This window comes from Candoia aspera, chromosome 4, assembly GCF_035149785.1.
Source record: "Candoia aspera isolate rCanAsp1 chromosome 4, rCanAsp1.hap2, whole genome shotgun sequence".
Lineage (NCBI taxonomy): Eukaryota > Metazoa > Chordata > Lepidosauria > Squamata > Boidae > Candoia > Candoia aspera.
In genome coordinates, this window is record NC_086156.1 from 99,437,801 (window position 1) to 99,465,041 (window position 27,241).

At 42.4% G+C, this 27,241-nt stretch overlaps 1 protein-coding gene across 1 annotated transcript; it reads left to right on the forward strand.

Moving 5' to 3' along the window:
- The first annotated feature begins 1,628 nt into the window (after positions 1–1,628).
- Positions 1,629–24,647, forward strand: CYTH2 (cytohesin 2). Its single transcript, XM_063301198.1, has 12 exons — positions 1,629–1,765; positions 5,631–5,778; positions 7,315–7,381; positions 7,640–7,758; positions 8,493–8,573; positions 9,643–9,755; positions 11,536–11,684; positions 12,179–12,290; positions 16,462–16,538; positions 17,837–17,908; positions 19,102–19,256; positions 20,769–24,647. The coding sequence occupies exons 1-12, from the start codon at positions 1,747–1,749 to the stop codon at positions 20,854–20,856; spliced, it is 1,200 nt and encodes a 399-aa protein (XP_063157268.1). The 5' UTR covers positions 1,629–1,746; the 3' UTR covers positions 20,857–24,647.
- Positions 24,648–27,241: the final 2,594 nt, after the last annotated feature.

Below are 27,241 nucleotides of genomic sequence, written 5' to 3' on the forward strand. Positions count from 1 at the left end.
ACCAGCAGCCTCCAGAAAGAGCCTGTGAAGTAGACAAAACGTGGCGTTCCTTCTCCAAAAGCAAAAGCCCTTTTCAGCAGAAACAGCAGCAACCCTCACTTTAAGGTAATTAATTAATTAAGGTAACCCTTGCTTAACTATAGTAATTGGGACCAGAAACTCCATCACTACACGGCACAGTCATAAAATGTGACATCACACAACTGTGCCGACTTACGACAGCAGTTGCAGCAATTCCAGTAGCTGTTGTTAGGCGAATCCCACACGGTCACAGCTTCCCACGGTCACACAGTTGCCATCTGGAACCTCCTGCTGGCTTCACCATCGACTTTGCTTGCCAGAAGCTGGCAGTGAAGGTCGCAAACAGCGACCGTGTGACCATGGGACACTGCAATGTCTAATTGTGAGCCAGTTGCCAAGCGCCCAAATCATGATCACATGACTGTGGGGATGCTGCGACAGCCGCAGCTACGACAAACAATCATAAGTCTCCTCATTCTGCACCATCGTAACTTTGAACAGTTGCTGAACAAATGGTCACCGAACAAGGACTACTTGTAACGCACTCACTGGGGACAGAACCAACAACATTTAGCTGGAAGTGCCTGTCTCTTTCTCCGGGCTGAGAAATATATCTGATGAGATAAAGGCAATGTCACACCGATGGATGTGGCATCTAAAAGCAGTTCCCCAGCGAGTGGTCATGGAGACATGAGCCCTAGATCTCTGGCAGGCCTACTGTATTTGGGCTGCAAAAATCCAGCTGACCACAAGATGGCAGCAAAGGGACAGCTCTATCTCAATGTGTTTCAATCTGGGCAACTTTAAGATGGATGGACTTCAACTCCCAGAATTCCCCAGCAGCATATTCTGGGAGTTGAAGTCCACCCATTTTAGTTGCCCAGGTTGAAAAACCCTGCCCTTTGCCGCATCTCCTGATGAGCAGGATTTTTGCAGCCCATATACGGTAGCCAGACTCGATTGGCTTGCTTACGCTTCACTCATCCTGATTGACAGTTAAGGAATGAGGGCGGGACTCGAAGGATAATCTTTAGACGTTCTGGGTGCATAAACTTACAAAGAAGAGAGAGGCCAACCTCTGCATTAGATGGGGAAATCGTTTGTCTTTCCTGGGGCAGAAACAAAAGCCGCCCATCTAGGAGAATTTCAAGAATCCGACTAGCTTCGATTCTAACACCCAGTGTTAGTATAACTGAAAATGAAATACAATAGCAAAAGCGGGAAGTGTTGCTGTTTGGATCGAAGTCGCTGGGTCCTCTTTTGGGCACCGGACAACCTGGGGGAAATCCTTCTTCAGTAAATTGAATAATTAGTCTGTATGTTTCCTATATCTTCGTTGAAACGCGCACAGAATGGAACGGCTGAAAGTACAGCGTCGACTGCAAGACCACGAAAAATGATCGGGTGGGCTAGTGTAAGTTTTCATTGCATAGCTCCCCTGTCAATATCATGCCGAGGATGCCTATTGGTTGCTACGATGTTCATGTAAATTACGAGGGCGCCCTCCCATTTCTATTGGCTTCTTCTCCTAGCTGTCGGGAGGCTGTTCTCTAGATTCTTATTTCCTATTGGCTATGCTTTTCATGGGGGGCGGAACGTTCCTTTCAGTATAGAACCAGGCTGCTGAAAGAAGGCATAGCTGTTGAAGCTGTTGAAGCCCCGAAGAAAGGAGACGGGGAGAAACTGGGGTTCCCCTTGGCCCTGTTTGGGGGCACTCTGGTCGTCATGGAGGACGGTATCTATGGTAGGCACCCTAGGACTCTTCCATTGGGAAGCTTAAAGCCGGGAGGGAAATGGATAGATAGTGCCATTATGAGACCCGCCCAATAACTACAATGGGAAAAAGAGTGGGTGGACTGAGCCATTCAGTACCAGTTGCGTAGGGGCGGGGCCGATCCTTACAAAGAGGGGTGAGGCTGGAGTCAACCATGCGAAATAAAAGGGGAATGCATGGATGGGCTATTCCATCTTAAGGAAAGGGGGGCAATCAGGATTTTTTCCATTTAATGACAGGCAGCTGACGCGTTCCATCCACTAAGATACACCATTACATGAATCGGGCAGGGGTGGGAGTTTTAGTTTGTACCATGACAGGGGAGGGGAGAGGTTGGAATGCACCATTGTCTAAGAAAGCTGTGACTTTCAATTAGGTAAAACGGGATGAGTCTGTTCAAGCGACTTTCGAAAGAGGCGGGGGGATATTGCCAGCGTATTGAGGGAATTGATGAGACGATTCGCTTCGGCCTGATGGCTGAAAGCGAGGCTCTATAAAGCACCGTTATAATTTAAATGGGAGGCTGTACCATCCCTGGGGGGGAAGGGGCAATTGTGTGTGATTGGACCCAACCATGCTGCGAGGGGAAGGGGGGAATTGTCTTAAATACTGTAAATCATAGACTCTCATCCTGTAGGGTTTTTTTTAACACGTTACGCCTGCTAATAATGCTACACCTTATTAGTTTATTAATATTATTTAATTTAAATGTTTGTGAGCTGCCATGGGAGTCGAGTTTTGGTTAAAAAAGGTGTCTGGTCATAATTCGTTATAATCATTATTAATAAGAAGGTGAATTAGCATCTATATTGTTTCGGAGTATTCCAGATTTTCATTGCCTCAGGGTTCCTTACCCTGAATAAAATTAAGTAAAGAACACCCTTTTCCTTTCTGGAACAGAATTAAAGTTTTTATAGCCCAAAAAGATTTTGGTAATTATACCTCCCCCCAATTACTTTAACAAAACAAAAGGAAAAGCATTAAGAATTACTCAGAGGACTGTATGTGCATATGCCTACACCCGCAGGCTGTCTTCAATATAAATTATTGTTCTGGGTGTGCCTCTGAGCTGGAAGGTTAACATCCTAGAGGAAGTGGCTTGCACAAAGTTTTTTATTATTTTATATCTCTTGAAGAGCTTTTCATCAAGAAGTTCAGTGCAACATACCTGATTCTCTGCTCCTCATCCCATTTCCTGCTTGTAACAACCTTGTGAAATAGGCTATGCTATCCTTAGTGGCTCAAAAGCACCACTGAGCTTCTTGGCTGTGCAGAGATCAACGCTTGGACCTGTGACCTTCAGTTTCTTGACAACTTGGTTCCTCTTACACACACTTTGTAAATGAATCTGGAATAACCACTTCAAAGCTTGTACCTGCTAACAAGATTGAAATCATATTAAGTCAGTCATAAGTCCTTGCTGGAAGGAGGAGTTCTCTGTAAACATAACATGGACAATGGACAAGTGATAATAAGTATTTGTACAACGTTGAAGATCAGCATTGCATGGACTTGTCAGGCCCAGAACAGAGAGGATAGATTCCAGTTGAATGCTAGGAAAAATTCCTTGTGACAGGAGCAGGTGGACAGCGAAACCAATTATCTAACAAGGCAGGGGGCATCCCTTTGCTGGATGTGTTCAGACAACAGCTAAACAGCCGTCTGTCAGGGATGCTTTCATTTGGATCTGGGTATCGACCAGTGTTTCTCAACCTCAGCAACGTTAAGTTGTGTGGACTTCACCTCCCCATGCTGGCTGAGTAATTCTAGGAGGTGAAGTCCACACATCATAATATTGCTGAGGTTGAGAAACACTGGTATAGAGAGTCGGGGAGATGGCCTTAAGGGAAATAGGCAAGATTATTATATAAGCTAATAGGATTGAAACATTCCTTAAGCCCTGGGAAGACACTCAGGCAGGCTACTCCCTGATTCACTGGGATATAAGACGGAAGGGAGGTAAAACACAGCCAGGTTTGCAAGATTCTGTTGTTATAGCCTATCTCAATAAAATATAGTTATTATAGCCTATCTCAATAAAGCCTGGTTCTAGACTTCCTGTGGAATTTCTCTTTCTCTTTCTTTTTTCGTTAATATGTTTATTGAAGTTTTTAATAAACATAGTAAAAACTAATACCAACTAAACTAGAGGAAAAAAGAAAAAAGTTCAGAAGGTGCAGAAGATTCAGAAAAAAGAAAAGAAAAGAGAAAAGAAAAAGGCAACGAAAACAATAATATATAAGTGGCTTCCAACCTTCATCACATTGAGCATAAGCTAGTATAGTAACTTTTCACCCTCTTAAAGTTACAAATAAAAAAAATTCTTCTCCCCATAGCCTAACTTTTATCTATATGCAACCCAGAAATCATAATCTTTTCAGTCCTAGTTCAGCAAAAAATCCAACAGGAGTTACCAGAAATATCAAACAAATAGTTTATCTCTGGTCAAATAATCCAACTTTATATTCCTTCTTTTTGCTCTGCACAGTCTTGACCTTTAAATCATTCCTATGGCATCGCAGGATTTGCTCTTTTATCACTCTGGCATTTAAAAGGAGTTTTCAAAGTTTTCACCAGCCTACTTTGTAAACCCCATAAAGAAGCATCATCCAGGATTTCTTGTCACGGCTGTTCCATGTCCAGATCCTTTTCTTGATTTGTCTTTTGTATTCCCCTTTTGGTAATCTCAATTTTATTGTCTTCCATGCCTTCAAACTCTATAATATCTATGTCAGGTAAAGGGGTTTTTTTTAATTCTCATTATCTTCTAAAAGTTTATCCATTGAAATCTGTATCCTTTCTGAGATATTAGTTATTAATATTTCAGTCCATATTTCAAAAAACACTTTTAAGATAAGAAAAAGTTATAGCTGCTTTAGCCATTTAACTCTTTTCTGCCTGGTCCTTTAGTTCCCTCTAGTGTCCAACTGCAACCTTCATCAAGGTTCAGTACCTAATACCGGTTTAGTTCTGTTTCAGTCATTTCCCATGAGTATATTATTTAATTATATACTTTTTTTCAAACCTTACAGCAAAAATAATCAATTTTCCAAATCTCTCTGGTCTACCAATCCATTTAAACTATCTTAAATCAAAATCCTTTTTTTTTCTTTTTGCCAATTGTATATTATTTTAAATTCTTAAATCTGTTTAAAATTTCTTAAATTCAAAGAAGAAGGTAAAACTCACCAGGTGTCAAATTAAGCTCACCGTTTTGAAGGTCTCTAGTATCCATAAAGTGGTTAAATTAAACATTTCCACATGTGATTAGAAAGTGAGTTTGGCTGGCTTAGTGTCCTTATGAAAGGCACTGCCACTGCTGAGAGCAAAGATGTCATCTCCCTTGGCTCCTGGCGCTCAAACCCATGGGAGACTGCTGTTTTGCGGTCTTCTCACGAGGAGCTGCCATTCAGAGCACTGGTGGGCGATCTCCCAATCTCTCCTTCTCCGGAGAGATTCAAAGGACCAGTCTACTCGCCAGTCTTTCGTTCGTCATAGTAGTCATCGTCTCCGCTCATTCGCAGAGACATCTTCCGTTAGCCTTGACTCACACTGGAAGCCCTGTGGAATCTGTTTCTGATCTGTTCTACCTTGAGGGGCTGATACTGCCTAAGCAGGGAGTTGGAGTCTAATACGCGTATGTCCCCTTCTGATTATGCAACCCTGTCACAAGTTGCTGAAATGGAGGCATGAATATGCATGTGGACTCTTTGGAGAAGATGCCTCTGGCTTTCTCTGATTTGATGCCCTCTTCCTGGCTACGGTTTCTATTGCTGAGTGATCAAAATGACAAGAAGAGTATGTTCTTCAATCCTCTTTCTTCCTTCCATTGCAGTGCCTCCAGACCTGACACCAGAGGAGAGGCTGGAGTTGGAGAACATCCGGCGACGGAAGCAGGAGCTCCTGGTGGAAATCCAACGTTTGCGAGATGAACTCAGCGAAGCCATGAATGAGGTGGAGGGGCTGGAGGCCAATGAGGGAAGGTGAGGGATTCCCTAGAGATACTTCAGTATTGTCTAGTCAGTGTTTCTCAACCTTGTCAGCTTGAAGAGGTGTAGACTTCAACTCCCAGAATTCCCCAGCCAGCAAGGCTGGTTGGGGAATTCTGGGAGTTGAAGTCCATACCTCTTCAAGCTGATAAGGTTGAGAAACACTGGTCTAGTGACTGCTTCTCTATCAATACATCATGGTTTCAAGAGAGGCCTTTCTGAGACTGTTCCAGTGTTTTCCAAACAGACTGATCCCTGAGTTATCTCAGAATATGCCAGTTCTAATTATCTGCTGTTTCCTTGATTTCTGAGATTTTTCTCCAATATATAATACATGTAATACAGCCTCTGTTGATGCTAGAGTATTTTTGGAATCTCTAAAATCTAGACATCTATGTTTGTGTCAGAGTCATTAATTTTTTTAAAGGTGCCCCTGATTATTGAGCAAGAGATTTTATATAAAAAGCATTACAGGTAGTCCTCATTTAGTGACCACAATTGGGACCAGCAACCAGTCATTAAGTGAAGCGGTGGCTAAGTAAAACCATGGTTGTGCTTATGACCATACTTCAGCTTTCCTTTGCTTTACAGACTTGCAAAGGTTGTAAACTCAAGGATTGGTCGTAACGTTGCTTTTTCATCACTGTTGTAACTGCAAATGGTCTCTGTATGAGACAGTCACTAAACACGGACTACCTGTATCATAAGAAGCTTTCAGCTCTTACTTCAGAGATAGAAAGAATACCTTTGTAAAGACAGTGCCTATTACTATTTGTGTGGGCACAGCTGAAACCCAAAGAGAATCCTGCTTTCTTCGGCTGTATAGTATATGTTCACGTATAGTTTTAACTGATGGAAGTTTGGTCAGTCGAATCAAGATCCACATAAGTCGTTATTTTATTTAAAGTTATTTTATTGGGTTGTAGCCTTAACTGAAGGGAGTACTAGGTTGAACTTCTCTTGCCTTGGGGAAACCATTTGTTACTTGTAAAGCAGGCAGCTTTATTACAGCTGGGGGAGCCGGATTAAATATACTCTTCCGGGCTACTTATATTATGTCATAAAAACAATAGCCTGCTGTGAGGTAGCATCATTCTTGGGAGAAAGAAAATAAATGGTTGCCAGAAAGGAGCTATTTATTTTAAACAGCAGCACCCACAGAATCTATACTATACAGAAAAAAGAAATATTCTCCCACCTTATATCATACTTCTTTTTAAAAACGTGTTTTTATTTGCATCTATGCCAATAACAAGTTAGGATTTGGCTGCTTATGCCCAGTACTATTTAAATCTAACTTTAAACTGTACTTCTCATTAACATTCTTTTTCCAGCTGCTATACACAGTAAAATATATATTTTAAATTAACAGAAGGCAAAATGCTGTATAAAAATTGGCAGCGAGAGTATGCTTAGCATCTAGTGAAGCCAGTAGCATTTAGTATGTGTGTTCAAAAGCCTGAATGAGCTTAAAGTGTTGCAGTCCCTTTCTTTAAGAGTCAGAGATGTGATTTTTTTCTTCTTGGACAGTAAAACTCTACAGAGAAACCGGAAGATGGGGATGGGGCGTAAGAAATTCAACATGGATCCCAAAAAAGTAAGTGGGTGATGGATTTACATGTTACGATATCTAAAAATTCAAGGGAAAACAAATGTTTCCTGATGAGACAGGAATTGTTGGGAATAAGAAATCACAGGGTTTTCCCGGGCCTGGTCAGGGCAGAATTATATGACTGAAGGGTAGGAAACCTATCTCTGAGATTTCTGAGTTAAACATATTTTGGAGGGTGGGAACATACTTGTACCCAGATGCCTGTGTCTGTTCTAGACTTCATGACTTCATTGTCTTTTCCAGGGAATACAATTCCTGGTAGAAAATGAACTACTGCGCTCCACACCTGAGGACATTGCTCGCTTCCTCTACAAAGGGGAAGGCCTCAACAAGACAGCCATTGGGGACTACCTTGGTGAGAGGTGAGCAAGAATGGCAGTGATGGGAGGAGAAAATGAGAGAGTCAGAAAGATGCAGCCATTAATTACAGAGTGCAGATTAAATTATGGAGCTTCCTGGGACACTGGAAAACAGCATACAGTAGTCCTCGCTTAACAACCACAGTTGGGATTGGAATTTTGATTGCTAAGTAGTGCAGTTAAGTGAGGCATCATGTGACTGGACCCGATTTGATGACCATTTTTACCTCAGTCATTAAGCAAATTGTGGAGGTCGTTAAGCAAATCATTGGTTCCCTATTGATTTGGCTTGTCGGAAGCCAGCCAAGAAGGTCACAAACTGCGATCACATGACCGCAGGACACTGCAACCAGTCATAAATGCGAGCAAGTTGCCAAGTGCCCAAATTGCAATCACATAACAGTAGGGGTGGTGCGACGGTTGTAACTTGGAGGATGGGTCATAAGTAACCTTTTTAGCCCCATCGTATCTCCACATTGACGTTAAATGAATGGTGGTTAAGCAAGGACTACCTGCAGTAACTGAAGTATGATAGATTAAATATATTCAGAAGGAGGGTGTGTTGCCAATGAGAGAAGCCCAAATTTGGGCTTTTTAGAGTGAGATCTAAGCAGATTAAGGAGAAGGTGAACATGAGGGAAGAAAGTAGGGTAAACATTTAACTGATTGGAACAGCAGGAGTATCTATATCTTCAAAGGGGCAGGATTAACCCAAACTCTCTTAACCTTTTATTCAGGGAGGAGTTTAATATTGCTGTGCTCCATGCCTTTGTTGATTTGCATGAATTCACTGACCTCAATTTAGTCCAAGCGCTCAGGTGAGTCTGGAAATCTTCAGCCATCCACTGTGTTAGAGCCCTTGCTAGCTAAGGCAGTTTTCCAACCTCTTGGCTGCAGTACCTCCCGTTCCGATGCTGAAGGGGGAAGTAATAGTAGGAATTTGCTATGTTTCTCCTGCTAAAGGGAAAGCAGAGCTTGTCTGATGGCACCTCATGTGTTCCTGCCTCTCCCAACCCAGGGCCCTCTAGACGGGTGGGCATCAGTTCCCACAACCCTTCCTTTAATTTTGGAAGAGGGAGAATGCCACCCTTTGCCATCTGTCCCATGCATTATCCTGAATCAAGATTTGCCCTTGGCGTTTCTACATCACCACACCCCATCTCTTAACTATCTCATGATATGTTTCTATACAGATGGGTGGGGATCCTTTGGCCTTCCAGATTTTGTTAAACCATAACTCAACTGCACAGTGGTGTGTTCGCTGTGGGTGGGCACCTTGTAGGCTATCCACCCCAGGTACATGGGATTATTATTATTATTATTATTATTATTATTATTATTATTATTATTATTATAATGTATGTGCCGCCTGACTCCCCACAACTCTGGGTCGCTTGCATTCGTTAAAACATTTGAAAACAAAGAACAAGAGAAAAACAAACACACAAAAATAGCACAAGACAAAAGAACAATGAAAGCAGGAAAATAAATCCAGAAGGGGAAGGGAGGAGGGAGGAAGGGAGGAAGGTGGGCATCAGTCATCCAAATGCAGAATGCAAAGCCTAAGTTTAAATTTGTTTTCTAATAGTGCAATATTAGTACTTCTAAATGGATTTAGAGATACTAGCAGGAAAACTGGAGTGGTCGCTCATTTTGAGGAGCGCTTCAGTCTTTGCTAGATGTAGGGAGTGCTTTAAAATCACATGCATAGTGGTGAAAGGGGATAGAAAGAACCAGGATGCAAAACATCCCAGATATGGAATCTACTTGTATAATGGGATCTGTAGGATACCTAGTTTTCAAAATAAAGAATATATCCAATATTTCAGAGTAGATAACTGAGAACTTTCTGTGCCTTTATTCACGGCTTCCCATTCCCCTTTGCAGGCAGTTCCTGTGGAGTTTTCGATTACCAGGAGAAGCCCAGAAAATTGATCGCATGATGGAAGCCTTTGCCCAGCGGTACTGTCTGTGCAACCCAGGGGTCTTTCAGTCTACAGGTATAGCATTTCCTGGGAAAGAGGATGGGGGCCCCTTTCGCTGTGAGCTACAAACTTTCTCTGGGTTAAAGAAGAATGCTGGCAGTACTTGAATTAGACTCTGAATGTTGAGTACAAGGACATTTCTGCCATTTATTCCCCTGTGAGGGCACTGGTGTTTGCTTGCAAAGTGTGTTTTTCCTACTTACAAGAATTAGAGATTCATTAATGTCTATAAAAGTACAAAGGGAACACCTTCATTGTGAGAGCCAGAGTTCCTCCAAAGTTAATTCCTGAAATTTCATGAGGAAAGACCCGGAACGCTGGCTGATCCCTCCCCTTTCTCACACATTTTGCACTCCCTATCAAACACATTGATCTCTGGAGACAGAAAACAGAATGATTCAATAGCTGGTAAAGTTGAGATCTCCTCCTCCATTACTATATCAGAATGGTGTGGTGGGAAAGGTATTGGACTGGCGCAGGGAAGACCCCGATTCTAGTCTCCCCTTAGCCACAAAAGCTCACTTGTTGACCTTGGGCTAGTCATTCTTCCTCAGCCCAAACTACCTAAGAGGGTTCGAGTAGGAAAATAGGAGTTGAGAAAGGCTGTGTACAATTCCTTGAACTTTAGATACCCCTTGTATGAAAGGGTGTCTAAGAAATAAATACTTATCTGAATAGTGAACTTTCCTGAACTTCAGGAAAGAAGGGGGCCTTCATCTAGGCCTCTGGTGGCCAGATCCAGCCTGTAGACCACAGCTTCTTGTCCTTGGTGTGGAGAAGGTCACATGATCAATTTGCCTTGCAGAATCAGGTATCAGACTGTTTTATATGGTGATCTTTTTTAGAATCTCTGCAAAGATGGTGCTAGATGATCCAGCCTTGGGCCACAGCCTACCTTAACCCAGTCCTATAGTACATGTGTGTGTGTGTGAATATATATATATAGAGAGAGAGAGAGAGAGTCTGTGTTATAGCTTCCCTTTGAGCCATGGTACCTGTTTGAACCATAAGAGCGAAGTATTCTAAAAACTACTCATTAGGAATAGCTTGTGTAGAATAAGGTGAGAATATGAGACTATGTTACATATATCAGAGTGATGTGAGTATTATGTTTGAATATTTCCTTTTCTTTTAAAAAAACAACCTAAGCGCATTAGAGAAAAGCTCAGCGTAGCGCTCTTTCCCTGAAGTGTCTGTGCTGCTTCATGCAGGCAGTATTTCTAAAATATTTCCTCTTGTAGGCTGTCAGGCCTTCAAGGTAGTCCAGACAAGGAGCGCTACTTTGAGTACTGGCTCTGTTTTTATTGTAAGGTTACATTAATAGAATCTTGCAGGTCTGGATGTATTTCTCCTCTCCTTTACTTTTACTCTCCAGAAAACTAGGGAGGGTCCCTTCTGAAATGCTTCCCGTGTCCCCTCTGCTTCTGTGGGCTGAGATATCTTTTACAGGATGGTTGTCTAGGCTGTGGCCCTTCCTCCTGTCTCCCAAGGTCATTCCCACATGCCATTACATAGTAGCCTGAAATGGTGCTGTCTAAATGCTTTCACCGCCTATGTAATAAGCGTACTCTTAGCATTCAGCACAGCCTGAAGGATGCAAGAGTCACAGAACAATGTGCTGCAGTTGATACTCTGCAGTTCCATAACTTACGTTCCATCAGGTATTGTTCCTATATTAATGATTTAATTCGCAGATGAGAATGTATAAGCAGAAAAGCCTATCCGTAACATCTATTGAGATGCACAGAAGTAAGCGCTGAAATACTTCCTTTGTTGTTTCCCCTTCCTTCCCCAGATACGTGTTACGTCCTCTCTTTCGCAGTGATCATGCTCAACACCAGCCTTCACAATCCCAACGTCCGAGACAAGCCCACAGTTGAGAGGTTCATCACCATGAACCGTGGTATCAATGATGGGGGGGACTTGCCGGAGGAGTTGCTGCGGGTGAGGAGCTAGCAAAATGCAAGGCCTGTTTTTCAGCTAGACAGCTGTGGTTTGAGGGCTGGTGGGAGGGAGGAAAGAAACCACTTTTTGTAGTTGTTTTTCCCATTTCAAAAATTCTCTGCCCAGTTCTGAGATACTTTAATGCAGTGTTTCTCAACCTTGGCAACTTCAAGCTGTTGGACTTCAACTGGCTGGGGAATTCTGGGAGTTGAAGTCTACACACCTTGCAGTTGCCAAGGTTGAGAAACACTGCTTTAATGCCTTGTTTTAACATAATGCTATTACTGTGATTGCAATTTCTTATGCATTTATTTTAAATATTTTGCTTTGGTTGGTGAGCGCATTTTCTGTATTATTTTATCCTCTCCGTTGTATATTCAACCAAGCACGGTCTCAGTGCTGTGGAAACTCAAACATAGACATCTTTGATCCTTGCCGAATTGGAAAAGGGGGTGGTCTGCCTATAACTCCTTTCCTTCCTCCCCTCCCACTAGAATCTGTACGACAGCATCCGTAATGAGCCCTTCAAGATCCCAGAGGATGATGGGAACGACTTGACACACACATTTTTTAACCCTGATCGCGAGGGCTGGCTCCTCAAGCTGGGTGAGAGGCGCGCCCCCTGTTTCCCCTTAAGCACTATGGCCTTTCCTCCTGTTCCCCGTTACCCTTCCCCTTGCCCTCTCCCGCCACCACTACCCCACGATCTTTGCACGTCTCTGCACTCTCCTCTCTTCCCCCCACCTGTTGTGTCATTTAAAGCATGACCTCTCTCTTCATCAGATCAAAGGGATCCTCCTGAAATCCCCCCTGATGTCCCTCCCTTTCCCATTAACCAAAGATATATATATATGACCCACGGGGATCCATTGAATTGCAGAGATCTTCCCACCTCCCAGTTCCACACTGAGGTGGATCTTCTCTGACGGATGATGAGAGGGGTCTGCTGGGATTTTTGTGGATTGCCTTTAAAAGCAGGCAAGTAACTGAAACCCCAGCGTCAGGCCGCTGAAAGCCTTATCTCTGGCGCCTGATGTTTCGCCATTATTGCTGGTACCTTTTCAAACCTATTGGATGCTTCTGTAAGGTGGGGGGCGGGGGGGCATTAAAACATTGAAATTTTCCAGGATGCTGAGGCTTAAATCTGGATTCATATTCAGAACATGCAATCCTTACTTTTCTACTCTTCGAAGCAGATTTAGGGCAACTAGCAGAACTACTACCAGTGTAACATCTATCATAAAACAATTTCACTTGTGTAGTTAAAAACACACATTGTCGGATAATTCTGTGCTCTCAGACTGCTTTGTAAGCCAGAGAGAAAGAATTCCTCCTTGGACAAGGAGCATGCAGCCCTATGATGTCATTGTTATCTTGAAGCAAAGTGGAATAGAACTCTTGACAAGAGTGAGGCATGAAGTAGATGGGTTTTGGGACCCACAGGGAACCTTCCTGTCAATCCAAAGTAAGCCAGAAGCATATGATCCCAAGCAGGCAAGGCTTACGCAGTGACCAGGAATGTAAACTCAGAGCCAGGCAGAAGAAATCCAAAGCAGTGTCCTTATGTGTGTTCTTAAGCCAGAAATAGTAGCTTGGACTGAGGAACAATCCTGGAGTCAAAGATTTTATAAATCCTTGGGATCAGCTGTTTTAGGTGCTTGGGAAACTTAACGTTCAGTGTTCCTTGGAAACACATGATGGCAAGATGGGAGTCTGATCACTGAGTCCAGTTTGTTCTTTGGCTCTCATGGCAAATCTTAGGCCTCGGAGAAGAGAACAAGGCGAGGGTAGAAGGATGCAAATGGAGGCACTTTCACACTTGCTGGTCTAAAGAAACCAAGCTATAGCCACTAAGTCCTTCCTCCAAGGATGTGGCTGTTTCCTGTCACATCACCCTTTCCTGTACTCTGATAGAGCACCGCTAGAATGTAGCATTTGCTGCAGGCAAAATATTATTACAGGCCTTCTGTTGCCAAACTCTGATGTGGAGCAGGGCAGATGGACAGATGAGGGAAGGACCATGTGGCCCAAACAGCATCTCTTCAAGATGGAAGAAACGAGAGAAAAATAGCAATATTTGAGCAAGAGGAAAAATACAACTTAGCCCACTTTCCTCACAAATGGACAGTTAATTAATTTTGAAGATCTGTGCTTGGAATCTGAATTCCTGGCTTGATTAACATGTAGCTTCCTGGAGAGGCCAAAGCCCTTGGTGACTTCGTACGCTGACCTGCAGAGACCAGCGATGGTTACAATCAGTTGTGCCTCCCTGTGGAAGCCAGTATGTAGCAAAATTGGTTGTATCATGGTTTGCAAAAGTCACCTGAACTTCTAGAGATAGGATTTCCTGTAATTTGTTATAGGTTTAGAAGGCCTAACCAGTTAGCAAAGTTACGCCTGTCCCTTTTATACCCATCCCCATAAAATTTAAATCCTTCCTCCCTCTGCCTGTCCCATTCCCTAGTCCCATTGCCCCCAAATGCCTATGTCTGTGTTGGAGGATTTTTGATTTGACCATGTACTTCTACCTTATGTTGATGTAACTTGTTCTCCTTTCTCTCTCTTTCTCTCTCTTTTTCTATTCCTCTCTCTCTTTCTCACCCCCATTCTCTCTATCCTGACTCCCTGGTCCCTGCCTTGTTTTCTCTCTCTTTGCTCCCCCCTTTCCCCACCACTGCTACCCTGCCCCCCTCTCTCCTCCACCATCCCACGGCGCGGACTACATTTGTTCTACTGTCTGAATACTGCCCCCAAACCAGGAGGTAGGTGCGAGGAGGGGGCCTTTTGCTTTGCAGCCGAAGGCTGGTTTGCCTGCTGCATTTTGGACTGAAAGGGGGTCTGGGGTTGGGGGTTTAGGGCATGGAGGGGTTGGAAATGTAATACTGGATGTGATGGGGTTCAGTTCGTACAAGGTGAATGTGGAGGAGATGTAAGGAGCTAGCATTCTCTTCATCCCCGGAATGGTACGTGTCTTGATGCAGGGGCAGGCACCCATTTTCTGTTGAGAATTATGTCGTCCCCTCAGTGGCCATCTGTTTGGGACCATTTGCTAATTGGAGGGTAGGGCTGCAGCAAAAGCAGTGGGTGGGGGCACCCACTCTCTCTTTTTGACATCCCCCCTTCCCCTCTCTTTCTGACACTTCTCTCTCAATCTGTTCCCCCCTCCTCCTCCCCCCCCCATTGCAGCAAGCTACCAGGTAATAGACACAGCTGTTGACAGAGGTCTGAATTGATCATGCTTACAGCTTTAGGGCAGGGGTGCATACAGTGAGGCTGTGGTGCCACTGGAAGGGAAGGATAAAAAATTGGGGGACTTTTTTTAACGGATTGGGAGGCCGAGCACGTTTTATGGGAAAGGATGAGAAAGTGTCATCTCCCAAAGGCTTTGCGTTAACTCCCGTACCTATTTTACTGTTTTCAGTCCTACTACCACCGTATTTTAACAGTGCAATTGTAGGTGTTTTGAGAGGTACAGATGTAGGTTGTGGATTACATGTCATAAATAGTCCACCTAGAGCTCCAGTAAAGATTACTTTTTAGAAAGCTGGTCTGTTCTTTTTTCTGTTATTAAAGCAAGAGAGAGAAAGAGAAGGTGTCTGCAACAGAGCATAGATTCCTTGTACTTTATCATACTCATGTAGACTGTGAGATGCAACTTTTTTATTGAGAAGCAACATGTTACTGAATGTCAGCCTTCAAGCTGTCCTTCTTAGCTTCCCAGAAGTATCTGCCTAGCAGTGGTCAGAAGCAGCAGAAGGCTGAGTTACGTGGACTTTGGTGTGTTCTTAAGTTCCTGAAAGAGTATTTTGGCATCTCATAGCTGTCCATTTCCACATGAGAGGCTATGTGCTCTTTGAAATTGACTCACTGTAATGAATTGGGGACTGCAGAAACAAGAAAGTTGAAATCCTTATCCAGTGATAAGCAGGCCTACAGCCATGCATATGTACAGATCAGCTTTGCCTCAAGCCAGGAATGACTGTTGGCTTTGCAAACGCAGCTGGCAACAAATCTGAACTTGTATCTTGCTTCAAGCCTATAGCGATTGCTTGCTCTGCATGCTGAAAGCCCTGCTTTTTCTGAAAATGTAGGGTGAGCTTTATTCAGAAGAATCGAGTGCTTACGCAAAAGCTGCTTCCCCTTGGAGTTGAAAATTTTGTTCGGAGAGGTGTTGGAAGCTGGAAACTTCTCCCAGACTCCTCCACAGTGACCTTGCTTAAAGGAGATTTGCTTCTGAGACGCAGCTGTGCTTTATCAGAAGTTTGTCTTAAAGTCAGGAGTATATTTGCTTTGTAGAGGGTCAATGTATGCTCAGTGGTAGCCATGATATTTAGTTGCTAAAACACATGTCCAAAAATTGATGATAAATTAAAGCTACCACCACTATTACAAGCTTCAGGACAGCCTTAAAAATGTCTGCGTAGAACGGATCTTAAATCGTATCCATTCTCATTTTTGCATTAAAAAAAAAATAGGGGACAGTATTTGGAAGGCCTTAATGCTCATAAAAGAAATCCACCGTTGGAAAAGGTACTATTTTGCAAACTCCTAGAATAATTTCCAGCTGTGTTTAATTACTTCGATTCATTTTGTGCTCTTTTTGTCTTGTTCTTCCTTCCTCCCCCACCCCCCCTTTGGTCTTGTTTCGGAACTCTTTATTGTATCAGCTTTATTCATAAGCATGGCTTCCTGCCCCAAAATATGAAGGTAGAGAAACGTTGGTGACCAAAGTAAAAATACTTTTTAAATGAGAACCGATTCCCCTTCTTGTTTTCAGGAGGACGGGTGAAGACATGGAAACGGCGCTGGTTCATCTTGACTGACAACTGCCTCTATTACTTTGAATACACCACAGTTAGTACAGTTTCCCTCTCCCACCCATCTTGCACTCCCCCTATTAGCAACTGGGAACCTAAGAGTCCTAGGGCTGCAGTTCAGGGAACAAAATGGCCCACGTTGGGCAGGAAGGATCTGGACAACAGCCTGGTGGTCCAGGAGAAGTGTGCCAACTTGGAGCAGTGAAGCTGCTGAGGAAAGAGTACTTTTTTCAAGACATGTGGGCAGAAAGAGGGCAGGGTACAACAAACTCCTCCTCAAAGTTCTGCAAGATCAACAGCCAGTTAGCAACTGCTACCATCATGTTTTTTATGGTTGTAACCAAGATCAAAAGTAACACAAATGCAGGAGCACCAGTGCTATACCAAGTCCTAAGACCAAGTCCTAAAATAAAGGAGTACAGGTAGTCCTTGACTTACGACTGTTTAACGACAGTCTGAAGTTATGACGGCCTCAGAATGGGTGCTTTACAGCCTGTAAAGCACTTCCGAGCATCACAAAACATTGTGCGCAGGCACACCCTGCGGTCACATGATCGCATTTTGGGTGCTTGGCAACCGGCTCCCATTTACGACCGGTTGCAGCAGCATGTGACCACGTTTTGCAATGTTTTTTGCCATTTTCCAGCAAAAAAATGCCCGTTGGAGAAGCTGGATTTGCTTCACGACCGCCATAAAAATGGTCGTAAAATCGGGTCCAGTCATGTGGTGACTTGGCTTATGACTGCAACGGCTTATGAAGGAGATTCTAGTCCCAGCTGTGATCATAAGTCAAGGACTACCTGTACATAGAAGCTAGGAAGAGACAGCCATGTGGTCTGTTACACTGACGAAGAGCTGGTTTCTTTGGGTTAAGACTCTAATCTGCTTTATTAGATCTATATCATCTGAAGTCATCAGATACGATTATCCTGACCCTTGATTTTACCTTCACAACTGCCTTGTGAGGCAGTCCAGGCTGAGAAAAGAGAAACTCATCTAGTGAGTTTCATGGGGGAGTGGGGGGTTGTCCAACACTACAGCTCTTTCATCACAGCAGTGCTCATTACTCAGACTCCAGAAAGGGTCGATCTAATACAGTCTTTCCCAAATGTGTGCCTTCCAGATACATTGAGAATACAGTTCTGAGAATTTCCAGTTAGTCATTAGCTTACTGGTTAAAAATTCTGGGAGCTGTAATCTCAAATTAGGGAAGACTAATTAAGCCTTACCCTCCAAGAGATTTCCTGGAACAGATGCTTCCACTACCCTCAGCCCCACTTACCCAGATTATTGGGCCTGTTCTGTTTCATTCATATTTTTAAAATCCATTTTTAGGACAAAGAGCCAAGAGGCATCATCCCACTGGAAAACCTCAGCATCCGGGAAGTAGAAGACCCACGGAAACCAGTAAGTAGTGCTGTGTTACGATTGCTTACAGCATTGCCAGAGTGACTGCTTGCTGGATGTGATTCATGGTTGGCCACACTTCGTTTGCAGAAAACATTTATCTTCCACTTTTTTTCTGATTGTCTGTCTTTAGACCAACATTCCACAGCTAAGCTTGGGTAGGCAGGCAAAGCAGACAGTTAACAAAAGCTTAAAAAAATTTTTAGCCACTTTCAAGAGAGATAATTTGCATACTTAATTTAGATCTGTAACCTTTTGTATTAATATTTTTATGCTGGATTTTTATGGTTTTTTACAGCTATCTATTAATGTTTAAATTGAAGGTGTTTTTTTCGTTTCCAGAGAGGCATCACAGTCTCTGACATCTTAACCATTAGCAAAGTGCTTATATTATGCCAATTAAACTTTTTATTATTTTGTCTTTCAATTTGTTTTTATTCCAACATGCTTTTTGATTTTATTTTAAGTTGCTCTTACTGTCATAAAAGAAAACTATAGCTATTGAATTGAACAAAGATTGAAATCTTGTGCAGATTTACCTGAGAGTAAGCACTATTGGACTGACTCTGAATAGAAATTGTAAGACTACAGAATCACTGTGCAAGTAAACCCCCAACTGACTAATAATGGGGAAGGATATTACACCCGAATGGAATTTTATGCATGCACAAAACAGGATAGGATTTTACACATGTTCAGAAGCAGACAGATTTGTCTGTTGCATCCTAAGTCTGCTAGCTGAGGTCTGTTAAATCAAAGGTTTATTATATATAAAACTCACAGAGTGATAAAACTAAAGAGATATTACCTAATTCATATTTCTGGAAAGGGAATTCCAGAATCAGGATGCTACCACTGAAGAGATCCTATGGCTGGTTATTACCTGACGAGCCTGTATAGACTGATGCAATCTTAACTTCCTTAAACGATGGGGTTAACATTAGTCAGGTCCAGGCATTGAAAAAAATAATAGATTGGTTGGGTGAGGGACTGGATTCTATCACAGCTTCCCCCCAAGTTTGCTGACCTAAGTTGTCATCAGGCATCACTTTGCCTTACAATCCACTTTTTCTGTTTTCCCTTCTCTGGGCTCTCAAATCTCCTGAAAGGCATTTTCACAAGCCTTTTGCAAAAGCCTGGCCTTTTAAAGGGTTTCTCTTCCTTTCATCACTGTTTTATTTTATTTTTTTCAGAATTGTTTTGAACTCTACATTCCCAATAACAAGGGCCAGCTAATCAAGGCCTGCAAGACTGAGGCAGATGGACGTGTGGTTGAGGGGAATCATATGGTCTACCGCATCTCAGCACCTACACAGGAAGAAAAGGATGAATGGATTAAATCCATCAAGTGAGGATAAGGCATTATTTCTTTTGCAGGAATCCTGATTCCCAGCTCTAGCTCCTGAGATGCCATTCCACTTTAAATTTCTAGACTTTATTTAGCAGAAAACAGCAGTTTTAACTTCTCTGGACATTAACCCAAACTCTAGTACAGGACATTCACAACATGTTGTGACTTGACCTCCCCCAAAACCTTGAAATTTTCCTAGAATTTAGCAATCCTACTCTGAGACCTAATAAGATATCGGGGATATTCTTAAAAAAATACTATTCAATATTGGGAGACACAGCCATTGTTTTAGGGATCTCTTTTTTTTCTGTTTTTTATCCTGACTGTCCTCCTCAGTTGGCATCTGTCATGCGGCGATATTATTAAACTAGAAAGACTTCTCCTCTGCAGGAAACCTTTGGTTATATTGTTCAGGAGTGAAGAAACTGATAGAAAATTTTTAATATTGTTCTTAGAGATTTGGGAGCCAGACAACGAGGAAGAAAAACGTGATCTGATAACCTAATAGAAGGGGTACAATTATGTAGTGTATTGCTGGGGAGGCTAAATTAAGGATCCAAGTTTTAATCTTTCCACAGGCATTAAGAGATTTTTATGCTGATTAATAATGGCTAAACGTTTCACTCAACATTCTGAATAGGAGATAAATTCACAGTGGGATTCTCTGAAAACTTAGAGCTAAGTAGATATGAATCTAAGATTGTAAAAGTGCCACTTCTCTGCAATTGCAAAGAGCGGCTGGTAGGTGGGTAGTGCAAAATCTGCAATCAGGATATTACAGCACATAAAGCTTAGCTGTGTCCACTTTGCTGCCTTTAAAAATGACTAAGTAAATCACCTATTGTAATCCTTACTCAAAACTTCCTCCTCTTAATCTGTTGCTCTGAGAAGCTGCGTTTCCTCCCTGCGCTGTAATCCAAGGTATATAGCAAGCTTCCCCCCAAGAGCATGCCTTTTGTTATGACCTGAACATGTAAACAAGTATGGATAGATATACCCTTTACTTCCTGTCCTCCCTCTTCCACTTTCTCCGTTCCCTTGTTAAGCAGACATTTACGCCACTGATGTGGTCCAATTTAGTTGAAGGGTTAGCCAGTATGTGTGGGTAACACAGCGGATGGAGCTAGTAGGTCCAGAGTTAACTGGGTTCAGACAATACACGCAGCTGAGCTAAAAGGTTGCTCAGTATGTTGTGGGAGCCCTACCACTATCTTAATAGGTTCTGCAGAGGAAAGCCATAATATGGTCTATTTTCGGGTCATAGCTTGTCATACGAACACAGAAATTCTCTTACATCAGACTGGTTTTAGAGTGTGGCAGGTTATAGAAACACAACCGTTAAATTAATGGCTACGCAGGATTTGGAATTTGTTCTTCCAAGTCTACCCACCAGCTACACCCCTCCAGGCTGAAGCGGGGGTAAAGCGGAACACAGTCCCTCCCGAGAAATCCCGTTCCCTCTTTGGGCCTGGCTCCTGGCTTAATGCTCCGTATCATACTTTTCCTCAGGGCTGCTGTAAGCGTGGATCCTTTCTATGAGATGTTGGCTGCCCGCAAGAAACGGATCTCAGTGAAGCAGAAACAGGAGCAGGCGTGAGGTGGGGATTCCCTGGTTCCCATCCTTTCCCCTTGCTGTACATCCTCCTGTAACCTCTTCTTGGACCTGCTGACAAGCCCACCTGGGTTGAACTCCATGAAACCAACCATTCCTATTGTGGGGCCACCACACTACCTTGCCAGTCTGATGGCATGCCAGCATCCCCACTGTCCCACTCCTCCCTCCAGAGCCTTCTCCAGCACTGCTGGGATTGGCCAGTGGGGCCTGAGCTTGGGAACTGCCACGGTGTGGCAACTTCAGGGAATGGATGCATCCTTTGTGTTTTGGGGCAGCTTCTCCTCCAGTGAGTTATCTTCAGCCTTCATCAGACAGAGGCAGATGGTTTTGAAGCATCTCGGCCAACTCAACCCCACCACGACTAGGGGGCAACCAACTGTGATCACGTTAAAGGAACACTTCCTCCTTGATTGGACTTTTGCGTTCTGCTTCCCAACATAACAGCTGGTCTGCATGTCTGAGAAGAAAAAAATGGAAAGCCCCCTTCAGACTGTTAGCCATTTAGAACGTGGGGAAGCCCGTGTGTTCACTCACTGGCTACAGAAAAACAGCACCCTGCACACCGAAACCAAGCACATCAGGGAGTAAGCTAGCATGTCTTTCGAACTGCTAGTTTTCTGTGTTCCAGGATCATTCAAGTCATTTGATTTCCCCAAACTGCTTCCTGATGCCGATAGTCACAGGAGGATTTTTCACATGCTTTTTCCTGCAGGCTGTCCCTTAGAGTTGGTTGCCAAGCCAGCTGCACTGTGCATTCAAGAAAGCAGTATTCTGGGTCTGGCACACTAATGTTTATAGGTACCCTACTCCCCATTATTTGGTCTTGCAAAAGGAAGTAAATACACCAACAACCAGCAGGGGGCAGCAGAGAGCCAGACAGCTAAAGTATACACACTGACACAACACTGAACACTATTTGTTTCCTCCAGCAGGAACAGCTGACACATACCCATAACTGACAGCTCTTAATTCTTCATGGCACAGAGGCCATGACTCCCAACCTCCCTTTACTGCCACCTCTCAGAAATTGAATCCCTCCCCCCAGTTCCTTGGGGAGCCATTAGAACATTGCCTCTAAAACCGATTCCCCCTCTCCTGCCTGAAGTGTAGCAGCAACATATTTGGGGCTTCCTTCTGAAGTTAATCCAATACGCTTTTGGTGGTGTACAGAAGAATGCAATTGAGAACACTGCCACTGTCATGTTATAACATGATCATTAGATTAGATTCAGATTCTTTTTTTATAGACATACCCTTGTTCTTCTAATAGGCAGGAATGGGTGATGACAGTTCGGTTTATGTAGAACTGAAATGAGAAAGAATTACCTCTCCTTTCTGCATTGCCTTTTTTCAGATTGAGATCTTTTTTTTTTTTATTCTGGAAACAGAATTTTCTTCAGTCACAATAAGTCACTGTGCAATCAGGATGGTTAAAAGACTGCGTCTCTCCCATTTTTCCAGAACCCGTTGATACTTGCGCATTCAGGTTATAAGATCCGAGAACAATAAATAAGGAAAAGAGAAGGACCTTATGAATTGGAAGAAGAATTAGTCTATCCAGATCTCTCTAATGGCTGCAGGCAGGTCCCCAGCACCCCAGTCCACACACTTCCTTTTTGTGTGTGTGTGCTAAGAAGTTCAAAGCTAGTTGTGTTAAGTTCCACTTGTCACACTTTTCACTTTCAAGAACTCGTATCTTGCAACTCAGAACTCCAAATCTAGTCTTCCACCACTGCCTTTCCTCAGGTAGTCCCTTGGGTATAACAATTCAGGGTCTGAAGGCTTCTTCACATCCCGAGTTGAGCTTTCTAAATCGCAAAACACTTTGTGGCACAACTCAGATCTTTGCAAAGGAGTAGCGCAAAGTCTTCAGAGAGCTGCAAAGGTCTCAGGCTAGATGTAACATCTTAGTCCACATGCATTTCAGCCGGATCAGTATTCCCTGCCCCACGAAAAACTGCATCTTTGATGCCAGCAGCTGGTTCAAATCCTGTTGGATTTAAACACGAAGCATCATCCCCACTGTGGTTTTGCTTTTGTCAGAATAAGGATTGTGTTTTATCCATAGAAAAGCATGAAAAAAGGAGTTAAAGGCAGCAAGGAAGAAAAAAGGATTGATACTAATTTTCAGTCTTCGTATGGGCAGGTGAAAAAAATTGCCAGAAATTAATAGGACACTCAGTAACCCAGCATTTTCCATCAGCCCATTAAGTCGTTTTCTCAAAGCTGAACCATCTGCCTTATGACTGCTAAAATTCATCTAATAAACCCCTGATACCCTAATTCATTGTTTCTCAACCTTGGCAACTTTAAGATATGTGGACTTCAACTCCCAGAATTCTTCAGCCAGCATGGCTGGCTGGTGAATTCTGGGAGTTAAAGTCCACATATCTTAAAGTTGCCAGGGTTGAGAAACACTGCCCTAATTCATGCCTCCTTTTCAGTACTAATTTCACTGCCTTCCCCAAGTGGCTAGCCTTTCCCCTTCTCAGCTAAGATTTAATTCTATTTCAGATCCAAATGTTTAACTTAACATATTTTTATAAATGCAAGAATTGTCAGGAAAGGGAGATAAAAATTATTAGTCTCAACTGTCAGGGAGGGAAGAGTTCACCTTTTTCCTGCTGTGTGTCCTGACCAAAATTACTTCTCCCAAGCTATTATTTGTGTAGGGGTGGGAGGATGGGAGGCAGAGGAAATCTCCCATTATGTATTTGAAAGATAAATTTTTACCAGGACCACTTCAAAATATCACACACTTTCCATCTGGTAACTTGATAATGATCAACACCCCACACACATGCGCACTCACTTTCCACAGTTCATACTGTCCTTGTTCCTTTGCCCTTCTTTCCCCCCAGTTTTTGGCATTTTCTCAAAATTCCATAGAGAAACTACTTCCCCCGCAGAAAGCTGAGTCTCATTCTTGGAACTCAGCAAGAAGTTACTGATTTTATATCCCTGGAAAATGTATTTGTAGACATTGGGACTGATTATTATTTGTTCTTCAGCAATACAAGTGGAAAAGTCCTTTTCTCCACCACTCCTCATTGTGGATTTGAATATCTATGTTGTAGGAGTACAAAGGAAGAAGGTGTAACAGTCCCCACTCCCAACTTGCTCCAGCAGAAGAAAGAAAGAAAGGGCATTTTTCTTTTTTAAAAGTATATTTCCTTTGATGGTGATGTTTTTGATTTATTTGTTTTTAAAGGAAATGTTAACTATTATTTAAAATTTTAATGTATACATCTCTGAATGATATGTAAACACCACAAACTTAACTATGTTTTGGCCGACTCATTATTTTATTGTTATATCTATTAAGGATCTAGGATAGCCAAAGTGAAGAAATTGGTGTTGTAACTCTAAAACTGGCTTTCTCTTGCTCATGGGCATCCTTTTTATTTAGGAAAGGAGAAAAGGAAATGCCACTTATGACATGGTATCTGAAAAATGCCAAAAACCAATAGGAATTAATGAAATACAACCTTGAGGCCAGTCTACTGGAAGGAAGAAGCAGCGGGCTTTCTTTCCTCTACCAGGGGCTTTCCAGAAGCCAGGCGAGCTCTTAGCATTGGACTCAGGGTCACTAAGGAATCCTTCGGGCTATTAATATACTGCTGATCTTGCACATCCGTCTCACTGCCAGGGAACCAGATGTAATACAGTAAATACCATTGCTAATAAGATTGTGAACAGGTGAGTCACCTACCTGAAGAACAAACCTGAGCCTCTTTTGTCCCAAAATAAATGCTGAGTTTTCTCCTTGTGAATGTTGACATTGAACATTTCCTGGGATTCTACAAATGCTACTATGAATGATACTAATAACATTAATACTATTAATAGCCCATATCCTATTCTGCTTCATGCCCACAAGGCAGGGTTACAGGACACTGAAGTTTTGGGTGTTGCGTCAGCCAATATTCTCTGAATAATTCACCTCTGTGTGGTGATCTCACCTGATGGGAGATAAGGAGTGTTATTTAATATTGATAGCTGTAATGAGATTAGGGCTGTAGATTTATTGAATTTGCATAGAGAACAGGGTTTCTTAAGTAATAACTTTATTTCTGGATGAGACACCCATGTGCAGTAAGAGACACCTCTGTGGCTGAGATACTCTTATCTCTGCATGTTAGAAAATAAGTCCCTTTTAAAATGACACTTGGAGGGTTGTTGTTTTTTTAAGGATTTAAAAACTTAAAAGTATATCCTACTTGGATCACCTCTTAGTTTGTCGAATGTAAATTAAACGTGTTTAATTGGTTTATTTGTTACCAGCCAATAGCATGAAATTACATATAAAAGTTTTCAGAATCCAGCCATTGACTAAATCAGACTTCACCTCCCAAATCTAAAAAAAATGGTCTCCTGCTCAAGATTAAAAACGCATATGGTTTTCAAATGCTGAAGTAAAAGGTTACACTTACATTAGTGCTTCCGTTCTAAACCCACAATGGATCATCAAGAAAGGCTGGTGGCTTTGGTTTCTCACTATCCAACTTTCCCCAGTCTGGCACCCTCCAGACAAGTTGGGAATGGAACTACAGCTCCCAAAATTCCAAGCAAGCAATACAAAACTGACTGGGAATTCTGGGGATAACAATCATAAGACATCTGGGGAAAAGAGAACTGAGATGGGCTACCATAATTGATTCTCTGTCTCATACACACATACACTTTAGAGAGCATGTGCAAGTCAACGTAGAAGAATAGAGAAAAAATAATGTACTTGATTGTTTCCCCCTTTTCTTGCTGGTTGTCTTAAGGATAATCTACACATCCAGCAATTTCCCCCCTGCAAGTAGCAAAAGATTTAAGGTGCCAATATCTTCTGTCCATCTGCCACTCTCACCTGAGAAAATCATTTTGGGATGGGTCATTTTAAGGGTTAAAGAAACAGCCATCCTTGCTAAAGAGGAAGTGTTAATGTGGACTCTCCTACCCATCTTCCTCCTATTTGGACCTGACATGCTGACAAAGTTATATTAACCGAAAGTCTGTATCATCTCTAGCTAGACCAGGGTTTCTCAGCCAGGGTTCCATGGAGCCCTAGGGTTCCATGAGAGGTCACTAGGGGTTCCCTGGAAGATCACAATTTATTTAAAAAATTATTTTGAATTTGGGCAACTTCACACTAAAGAGGTAAGTTTCAGTCTTTATTTTTAGTTTATTAACACTGTTAATGCATATATCCAGGCCTACACATGAAACGAATATAACAATTTTGTAACTTATGGCCTATATTTGAGCCTGACTGTGCAGGGGTTCCCCGAGGACTAAAAAATATTTCAAGGGTTCCTCCAGAGTCAAAAGGTTGAGAAAGGCTGAGCTAGATGATGAGCTTACTGTCCTAGAAACAGGCTGGGATGTGCTACTGAAGAAATAGTTGTCTTAAAAATAGCAAGAAGAAAAGCATGTGGAAAAGTTTCTTTGGCAAGTTTATTGCATCCCACTGCTTTGAGAAAATTCAAGACAACTAAAATGACACATCCCCTTCCTTGAGTAAAATACATTCAAAGTGAGGCAGGGGACCTGTTATTTGCAAACAAAAACTAGGATAGGAAATAGTAGGCTAAAAAAGATGGTGTGTATGCTTCTGTGCATGTGTGCACACACGCAATAGAAGACATTTGGTGGTGTATTCAGAAAGCATTCTCTAGTTTTTGTCTCCTCCTCCCAAAAAACTGAGGATACCTACCTTTTTTAAGACTCCTCCCTTTCTAGCCAAAGCAGATGTAATATGGAGGATTGCTATGATCAGTTGCTCAGTAGTGCAATTAATTTAAACTTTGGATTTAATGTGGTGTTTCTCAACCTTAGCAACTTTAAGATTGGTGGACTTCAACTCCCAGAATCTGGCTGAGGAATTCTAGGAGCTGAAGTTCACCCATCTTTATTAACATATCTACCTCAACGTTGGTAAGCCAGCCCTGCAGCAACTGGAGACTTTATTGCCCTTAATCTTTTTATTAAAGTTGCACCCTGGTATCTGCACTGCTGATGCTGCAAAACTAAAGTAGATAATTGTAGGATGCTTATATTTTTTACAGCATAAGTTTTCTAAACAGCTTCGGGCACAGCAGTGCTGATCAAAATAGCAGTACCGGGAGAATTCAGGCATCAGGCTTCTAGGACTATCCACACAGAATGCTGGATAGATTTTATTTTTTTTCTTTTGAGGGTTCAGATACTCCTCAATGAACCTTAAAATATTGGTTCTCTCTATATGTAATTGTGAAAACAGAACACCACATTTCCCCAAATTTCAGGCAATCCAGTAGCTCTATGTATTCTGCACAGATTTCTATTAGGTGATGATTTTTCCAAACCATTTTGAGCTTTGCCATCAGTTCGCATGAAT